Below are 10,136 nucleotides of genomic sequence, written 5' to 3' on the forward strand. Positions count from 1 at the left end.
TTCATTCGTGAATTCTATTCAACAATCTAAAAATAACATTCTTCAGAAAATATAGGAAGAGAGAACACTTCCCACTTCACTTTTGAACACTTCCCAATTCACCTCTTAATATTAAATATGTGACAAAGACATCACACACAAAAAGCTAAAAATGCAGAATAATATCTATCGTTAACATGGTGTCAAAATCCTTAAGAAAATCTTCGTGAACTGTATACAGCAAAGAGGGTTTTATCACAGTGATGCAAGTATGATTTAACATTCAAATATCAATCAGTGTAAATTACCATATGGACATTTCAATGGATGCAGATATGCTTTCAGTAAACTTCTCAGGGAGCTATCTTAATCTCATAAAGTACACAAATGACAAGTCTACTGGCAATATAATATTAATCATTCAATATTTATCACTTTTCCCTTAAGATCAGGGATACTGTAAGATTGCCAACTCTTCTATTTCTACTCAAATTGTACTGGAGTTCCTAGCCATTACAATAAAGCATAGAAATAAAAGGAATAATGACTAGAAAGAAAGATATACAACTGCCAATACTTGCTGATGAAAATCTCTAAGTAATCTATGAAACAATAGATAAATCCATAGATTAAGACCTCTCAATAGAAAAATGAAATAATAAAAACAATTCTGCTTACAAGAACATTGCAAGCATTAAATATGTAGAAATACATCTAACCAAAGACATATGAGAGCTGTACACTATAAAATACAAAAAATTGTTGATAGAAATTAAAGAAGATCTAAATTAATATAGAAATGCAACACGAAGACTCAATATTATTGATATCAATTCTTTCAAATTCATGTATAAATTCAGTAAAATCACAACCAAAATTCTAGCAGGCTCTTTAAAAAATAAAAATTAACAAGTGAGTTCTAAATTTTATAGAGAAATGCTAAGGATCTAGAATTTTTTTTTAATTCTGCAAAAGAAGAGCAAAATTGGAGAAGTTACCCACACTGGCTTTTAGACTTACTTTAAAGCTGCAGTAATCAAGACAATGTGGTCATAACTTGGAGATTGAAAAGCAGGTGAACAGGATAAAATAGAGAGCTCAGAAATAGTCATTTGCTTTTGGTCAAAGGTGCAAAAGCTATCCAATCCAAAGAAAGGCAATTCAACAAAAGAGCCTGGCAATGTATATGCAAAACCAAGAACCTTGACCCACCTTCAAATTACACACACACACACACACACACACACACACACACACAAAACACAAACACAAATTCAAGATGATAATAGACCAAAACTAAAAGCTAAAACCATGAAAACATTAGAAAATTTAGTAAATTGAAATTTCTTCAAAATTGTAAATTTTACTTTTTAAAAGAATATTAAGAAAATGAATATAAAAAGTAACAGGATGGAGAAAACAGTTGACAAGAAATATATCTGACGAAGGGCTAATCTCCAAATTATATGAAGATCTTCAACTCAGTAAAGGACAATTAACCCAATTAAAAATGGGTAAATATTTAAACAGACACTTTACAAAAGATATACAAATGGTCAATAATCACATAAAAAAGTTTTCAACAGGGAACTGAAAACTTATCCAAAATGAAATCTCACCACAAACCCACCAGTATAACTAAAATTAAAAAGGGGGTGAGAACACAAAATGACGAAGAGGATTTGAGCAACTAGAATTCTCATACATTGTTCGCAGTATTTTGGAAAATGATCTGAAAATTTTTTATAAAACTAAACATATACATCCCCTATGATCCAGAAACTTCACTCCTTGGCGTTCACCAAGGAGAAATGAAAGCATATATTTATAAAAGGACTATACAAGAATGCTCATTCAAGCTTTACTCATGATAGCCAAACACTGGAAACAGCCAAGGTCTCCATCAATAGAATGGATAAAAAAATGGTAATGTGTATATATGTGTGTGTGTGTGTGTGTGTGTGTGTGTGTGTATACATATATATATATATGTATACACACACACACACACACACACACACATATATACACACACACATCATGGAGTAGTACTCAGAAAGTAAAAGAACCACACTTCTGATACATGAACTACATGAATGAATCTCTGTTTATGGAATGCTAAAATAAGAAGCCTTACACAAAGGGTACATGCAGTGTAAATCTACTTATAAAAACTTCCAGAATGGACAGAATAATCTATGATGAGTAAAACCTCTGTGAACAGGTTTTGAGAGAAGTTGACTAGGAAGGAGCAGGAGGAAATTTTCTGAGTGACAGTTCTTTTATAATTCATTTGTATAGAAATTTGGGTAACACAGGTATGTGCATTCGTCAAAATTCAATGCATGTACACTTAAGGTTGTGCATTTCATTGCATGAAAATTTTACATCAAAAGAAAAACTGTCAACACATATTAAACTCTAATGATATGCTTGCTGAAGTACTTAGGAGGAAGTATACTAATGTCTGCGATATAATTTGGTATGCATAAAAATAAGAAGGAGGATGGATGGATGATAGAGTAATGGATAGACAAAGAAATATGATATAAAATAAATATAGTGAAATGTTAATGAGCATATTTGTATTTGTGTGTCTTGATGGGATTATGGGTATATGTATATATTAATGGGTATATGAATGGTCAGTATAAGATTCTTTCAACTCTGCTCTCTGTATAAATTTCTTTTCTAATAAACTGTTGGTAAAAATGAAAGATACCACAAATAAGTAGAATACAATCATTTTTGTGGTTATTTTGAAATAGCATATATAAAAGTTTTAGTTAAGTACTTGGCTGTATAGTATATTCTAAATTAATGGGGGTTTTTTTTGCCTCACATACACATACAAATGTAACTTTTCACCTATTAATGGGTTGTTATAGTGAAAACAAAGTTGACCCAGTCAATGTTTCCACTGGATGAATAAACAATCAGATTTGACATGGTTGACCTATGAAGGTTCACCTCTAATACTCAACATCAGGTTATACAATAATATTCATTATGATTAAAACCAAGCCAAATGAAACTCATAGGGAAAATATGGGAAAAAAGTGGGTGATGGAGAAAAAGAAAAAGAAAATCAAAATTAATAAGATCAAATTTTTGTTTGCTACCATATTATATGAAACATCTGAATAAATAATATTCACAGATTTGGGAGGCTCAGTGGTATGCACTAAACTCATTTACTTCATAGAGCTGGGGGAATGAGGGTAATGTTGCCCACTGGAGATATCACATCAGATTTAAGTGCTTTGCATGTCTACAATTCTATAATATACCACTGCAGGCTGATTAACAGAATTAAACAATGGCTAGTCTATTACGATTGGCTACTTGAGGCATAGGCAGCATTGGGTAATTTTGAAAGCAGGAAGGTCTGAGTTAGAGCATCAGCCTCATCACCTGCATTGTGACCTTGGAACAAGTTATTATTTCATTGAATCTATGATTCTTCCTCTGTGAAATGGAAATAAAGCAATATCTGCTTCATATGGATATTGTAGGGATTAAAAGAGAAATTTGAGGAAAGCAAACAGAAATTGCTCAATAACTGTTAGCTTTCTTCCATCCTAAGAATGTTAGAATATGCAGATTTTGAACAAATTATCAATATATTATGTTATTAGGTTTATATTTCTGTACATTTGTCCAGTGGGGAACTCAGAGTGGAAGGAGAGGTTTTTTTGTTTATTTATTTGTTTTGTACTTCTGTTTGTTTTTAGCTAATAGGCCAGAGTCTCAATTCTTCAATGGAGTTATCCTTAGATTTTATGTAACGTTTGACAATTCTTTATAATTTCAATGTCTGGGGCTGAGAGGCAGAGCTATTGTGTATGGGAACGGCCCAAAGGAACACAGTGGAAATTCAACAACAACAGCAAAGGCTGTGAAGAGAACTAAGAAGAAAGTTAAAGGTGTTAGAATTATTTAGCTTACAGACAATTAACTTGATAAATTAAATTCTTCCCAGCCCTTAGCTTCCTCTCCAACAGAACCTGGTTTGATATCTATTTTCAATAACTTAGAAGTCACTTTAAAAACTACGGTTTTCCAATTTCTTTTGTTCCACTGATTTACAAAGAAGTAATGTACGAACTCTCAGAGTGAGCATACTCCAAGTACCCCAAATAGGGAGTAATTTAGGAACTGGAGAACAGGGTATGTAATTGTTATTAAGGTGCTGAAGTGAAATGGGCTTATTTTAGAGGAGTAGGAATTCAGATTAGTATAGATAACAAGTTCTTGAAGAATTCCCTGGAAATTTTATGAAAACTAGGATACTATAGACTAATAACATCTATAAGGTATTGAATCTTAATAGGACTTACCTTGATTTTAAAAGGTGAATTATCAAGATTTTTCTATTTAGGCTTAGTTCATACAACAATTCTTCTTCATAAGCTTCCTGAAAAACAGTATCCATCATGTGATTTAAATGTGTGCTCATTTATTAGTGTGTGTTGGTGGTGGGTAGAGGGGTGGGTGGAGGGGGAAATTACAGATCTTTCACAGTCTACCCAGTAGTCATTTCAGGCAAAATAATAAATACTGATAAAGCTGAATTTATATGGAGGGTTTTCTTTTCAAGTTATTTTTAATTAAAACTTTGGATGGGCTTTTCTTCTAGTTGTAAAATGAAATGAAATGAAAAAAATGCATATTCTCCCCTTATTCAGAGATACACAAGTTACTATATGTCCTTGTAGTTCTACCCACCCTGGATCTTCTGTTTATGTATTTTTAACAGTTTGTGTATACCGTCCTATAGTCTACGTTTTCACATACAAATAAATGATAACCATGAGCATTTCCTATTCCAATACATGTTGTCTTACAGTATGTATTTTTTGAAAAAGTGAATTTATTTAATTTACATCTATATTAGAAATTTCATTGGGGTATTCACTACAGTTAGAATTTCATTTTCAATAACATGGAAAAAAATGTAAAGCTTTTGGTAAATACTGCCAGGTAACCTTGAAGAAAGGAAGTTCAAAATTAGAATTTCACCAGAAATTTATAGTGATTCTTGTTTCCTTGCCTTAGGTATTGTCATTAATAAAAGTCTTTTGAATAATGAAATGATAACTTATTGTGATAAATTATTCTCTTTGATGACCACTGGAATTTATATTTTCCTTTTGTTTAGTTTATTTATATATTTGCATATGAGTTTCTAATTTTTGTCCTTTCACCATTTTCTTTTGTGGTATTTTATTTCTTTATGATTCATAAGGGTTCTTTATAATTTAAGTATTCACAGTTACTAGTCATATATCTTGCACATTTCTTTAGTTTATTGTTTACTCATTTATTCAACAGTGGTGCACAAGATACAGGTCACTGCCCTCAAGGAAGCCACAGCCTGGCAAAGAAAAAATCAAGTAAATGTAATTGGGTATTATAAGCATCATAATATGAGAAATGCAAGCGACTGTGTGAGAGATATTGAAAAGAGGGATCAGGGGCAGGAACAGCACATGCAAAGGCTCTGAGGTAGGAAGAGGCTTGACACATTTGAAGGACAGAGAAGTTTAATATTTCCAGAAAATCAAGTGTCAGTTGAATAGAAATGAGAAACGAAAAGTTAGGAAAGAGTCAAATCATGTACAGCCCACTAAGTCACTTAAGAGGATTTGGGACTTTATCCTAAGAGCAAAGAGAAGCAAAAGGTTTAGGCAGAAAAATGGCAGAAGTTGGTCTGGTGTTTTAGATGGCTTGCTTATTATGGATAATGGATCAGCAGAAATCACGACTGTAGGCAGAAAAAGAATTTACAGGTTATTGATGGTGTACAGGTGATTTGAGCAGGGAGTGCTGCAGGAATAGTGATGAGTAGATGATTCCAAAGACTATTTACATACTGGAATCTTCAAGGCTTAGTGATTGCTTGATAGAGGAGGCAAAAGAGAAAAGTCAAGGATTGCCCCAGGTTCTGGTTGTTTAACTTGTCACCACTGAAAGGTGGGTCTTTTGAAGAGGGGCAGCTTTGAGGGAGGAAAAGGGGAGGTTTGTGTTTGTTGAATGTGAGGAACGCATTAGGTTAGGACTTTTTTATTTCAGGTTTAATATAAAATTAGAACTTTATTGTAAAGATGCAGAATTCATAGATGGACAGCAGAAACTAGGTGCTCAATCAAATAAGAAGGGTTGAATCCCATCTTACAACATAACTATATGTATAGGGGTGTATGTGTGTGTGTGTGTGTGTGTGTGTGTGTGTGTGTAACAAGATGTTATAATGGGACTTTTTTGAAATTTCAGTGCTTGAATATGGATTTTATATTAGCTAATATATGAACTTGTTAATATTGTTAAATGTGATAATATTGCTTTTCATCTTGTCATTCTGTTGTCAATAAACAGAAGTTTTCACTTTTTTATTTTAGAATTATATTTATTTTTGTTTAATTTTGAATTCATTTTATTTAGAAGCATTTTAGATTTAGAGAAACATTGGATAGACAATATAGAAAATTCCCATGGACCCCACAACTCAGATTTCCCCGTTGTTAACACCTTATATTACTGTGGTATATTTGTCCCACTAATGAACCAAGATTGATATTATCATTAAAGGCTACATTTATCCAGATTTCATAGTTTTTGTCTAATGTCCTTTTACTGTTTTAGAGGATTCCATCCAGGACACATTATATTTAGTTGTCATTTCTCCTTAGGCTCCTCTAGATTGTGATAGTTTTTCAAGACTTCCGTTACTTTGATGACCTTGACAGTTTTGAAGCATACTGGTCAAATACTGGTCAGGTTGTTTGTAGGCTTTCCCTCAATTAGGTTTTTCTGATGTTTTCTCATGTTTAGACGGGAGTTATGGAGACTTGACAGAAAACAACAAAATCAAGTGCCAGTTTTCATCACATCATATAAAAAGTATGTGCTGTCAACATGACTTATTACTGATGGTTAACATGGACCGCTTTGCCGAGGTAGCATTTGTCAGCTTTCTCCACTGTAAAGTTATACTTGGTTCCTCCTTACATATTATTCTATCTACTCTTTGGAAGGAAATCACTATGCACAGCCCACTCTCAAAGGGTAGGGCTCTATGCTCCACCTCCTGGGGGGATGAGTTTCTACATCAATTTTTTGATTCTTCCTTATGGGAGATTTGTCTATTCTCCCTCATGAATTTACTTGTTCAATCTTTTATTTATATCAATGTGGGCTCATGGATATTAACTGATACTTTGTGTTATGGTCCAAAACCATGTTATTGACTTTGTTGCTCAATTGTCCTTTTGGCCACTGAAAGATCTTCAGCTGTCCGCTGGTGTTCTCTTGACATATTCCCATCAATGTGGGTTTGGGTTTGTTTTTCATTTGTTGGAGAGTTCCTGACTTTCTAGAACTACAAGATGCTCCCAATCATTTGTATATTTCCTGCCCTGTCCAGGCTCATCTTGTAGATTCATATGGGAAATTTCATATTAGTCTGGATTAAGTCTTAAGACAGTAGATGCCAAAGAACCCATCAGCTTTGGACAATGGGTGATAGAAATTTGGTTTGGACCTCTTAGCTGAGTACCAACGTCCAACCAGTGAAGGGTTTGAGAATGTGAGAAAGAATTGAAGATCAGAGACACTATTTGCAGGAGAGCATTAGAGAAAAAATGGTTAGAACATTATTTCCAAATGGCAGTAGATGGAGACTTGCTTGTTTATCATCACAAGCCATGGGAAAAAGGCCTCAATGGGACCATTTGGAAACTTGAAATGTGTCTTACTTGTGACTGAGAAACCTAAAAAGTGAAAGCCTGGAAGGCTGTCTCCTCTCATGGTAGGGGGAAGACAGGTCATTCCATTGAGAAAGGTCTGCTTTCTCAAGGAGTGCTGGGGCAAAGCGACAGTCAGGATGCTCCGTGGGCCAAATTAAAATCCTAAAGCTCAAAATGGAAATGCCTGATAATAATTGTCTAAAAACAGTCATTGAATGTCTTTTATAATTGTGGGCATTGAAAAGAACCTAATTTTGAAGCTTCCTCCCCATTAGGTGTATTGTATATTTTCTACATAAATATTTATTATTTTTGGAATGAATTTTAAATGTATTTAAATTTTAACACCTGAGTAAACACTCTTCTGAGCAACAGGCTAAGTAGGCCTTTGTGTTCCTGTGAAAGTTGTCCAAGTTTGCTGTAGAATTTGTGAGGTAAATAAATCTGCATATTAGATCACTGGGAAAGCAAAATGCTCAGAGATTACATTCCACTGGCACCAGCTCAGAACAAATGAGGTTGCCTTAGATCAGCCTGGAAAGCTGTTAGTGGAACTCGTCACATCAACTGGAAGAATTTAAATGTCTCTCCCCCACAAAACCTGAGCTTTATTCTTTGTTGTTTCCTAATCTGTCAAGGGATTACTTTCTCCCCCAACCTTTATTTCCCACCCACCAAGCACAGGCAGTAAGCTGAATAAGAGTCCTCAGAAAAATCAAGACACCTCCCTTGTTTGCTTCTGATTGGAGACAGGTTGCTTTCTTTATGCCTGTGAAAGTAATGCATCTTTTTATTAAATCAAAGCCTGTACCTGTATGTCATCCTCATGGGTGTGCCAAATATCTCGCTCCTGTATCAGAGGAAGCCTTTTAGGATAAACCAGTTCTTGACCCTCTACTCCAAGGATGACCTTTTCTAAAAGGAAACATAGTGGCAGAAATATATTTGGTATTAACATTCACCCACAGTAATTGGATAACAGAATTATTCTCATAGAGTTCACTTGCTCCCAATTAGCAGTCATGGACAAGAGCATCCCCACCTTATGGATATGGAAATTGAGACTGATATTTCTAAATTAGGAAAATACAAGCAAAATTGGAAAGTAGGGTCCTTCAGCTTCTTCTGTCTTTTCACCTTGTTTTGCAGGTGTCACCTTTGTCATCTTATTCCTCTCATGCCTGTCTCTGGATTCTGCCACCTATCCAAACCAGCCACTGGAATGGGCTGTTTCAATGTAAATTAGTGATTTCAACTCCATGGGACATTTGCATTTGAAGTCTTAACTCTCATAGCTAATATAAGGCTTTCCCCTGTGAAAGGGATTTTAGATACTGAGATAATCTTCTATGCTTTACCTATCAAATTGGTAGTCATCTGTCAGGTGAGCCCTGTCAACCCCACTACAGAGAGGTATAGAGAAAAGAGTATAGGATTTTGGAATCTGCTCTTATTTGAACCAAAGTTTTACTAGTTTATTAGCAATATGACCATAAGTAGTATATCTAATCTTCCTGATCTGTAGATATTAGTCTCAATTTCTTTACCTGTGAAGTGGAGATAATAACATAGCATTTTAAGCATGCTAATATGCAAAGTGGCTGATGGCTAACAGTGTCTGCTGCCTTGCAGATATTCAGTAAAATCCACTCCTTCCTCCTTCTCATGGTCCATCAGAGTATTTAAGAGTGATACTGCATTTCATAGACTTGTAGAATCTCAAGATTAGCCATAATCTAGTCCAAATCCTATGCTATGTTCTCAGCAAAATCATCAATGGATATTAATGTTTTTATCATTTACAATTTAAACTTAATGATGAGAGAGACATTACCTCATAGCTTAATAAGGAAACCCTCATAAAAAGATTATGACATACCTTTAATCTGAGAAATGAGTAAAATCGTGAAGAATAAACTCCTGGGAAACATTCTGAATGATTCTGGCAAAAGTGGGGCACATGTGCTTGAGAAGAGACATGCACAGTTTTTGGTCCTTGCTTCCGCAGTGAGGATGAAGACCCTAGCAGATAGACAGGCAGTTTTAATCCAGCACAAGGAAGTGTTCCTTGATCATGTTACACAATTTGTGAGGTACTTGAGGCTAAAACCGAGAAAGTGGACGTCATGTACTAATTAAAGGCAACCACTGAGATGGTGGTGGTGGAGGAGGTGGGCTGGGCAGAGATCCCTACTTTATGCCTAATATAAATATGATTCCAGATGTATTAAAAATTCAAAAGTGAAAAAAATCACCTATGACTTGGAAAAAATTATTGAAGAATCTTTATATAAACTGTGGTTGAAGAAGGTCTTTCTATGCTGAAAGCCACTTGTAAGAACTGTTAAGGAAAATTTGATAAAAAAAACTAGACAGAAATATTGAGAACTTTTTTTCCTAGCTAAATAA

At 34.4% G+C, this 10,136-nt stretch overlaps 1 protein-coding gene across 1 annotated transcript in view; it reads right to left on the minus strand.

The window, feature by feature from the left end:
* The window catches only part of ADAM7 (ADAM metallopeptidase domain 7), a 61,374-nt gene extending 51,716 nt beyond the window's left edge, over positions 1 to 9,658 (minus strand). Inside the window, 3 exon segments of the mRNA XM_036855600.1 lie at positions 4,320 to 4,396; positions 8,539 to 8,642; positions 9,607 to 9,658. Coding sequence (XP_036711495.1) covers positions 4,320 to 4,396; positions 8,539 to 8,642; positions 9,607 to 9,658 — 233 coding nt within the window.
* Positions 9,659 to 10,136: the final 478 nt, after the last annotated feature.

Source organism: Balaenoptera musculus, chromosome 6 (assembly GCF_009873245.2).
Source record: "Balaenoptera musculus isolate JJ_BM4_2016_0621 chromosome 6, mBalMus1.pri.v3, whole genome shotgun sequence".
Lineage (NCBI taxonomy): Eukaryota > Metazoa > Chordata > Mammalia > Artiodactyla > Balaenopteridae > Balaenoptera > Balaenoptera musculus.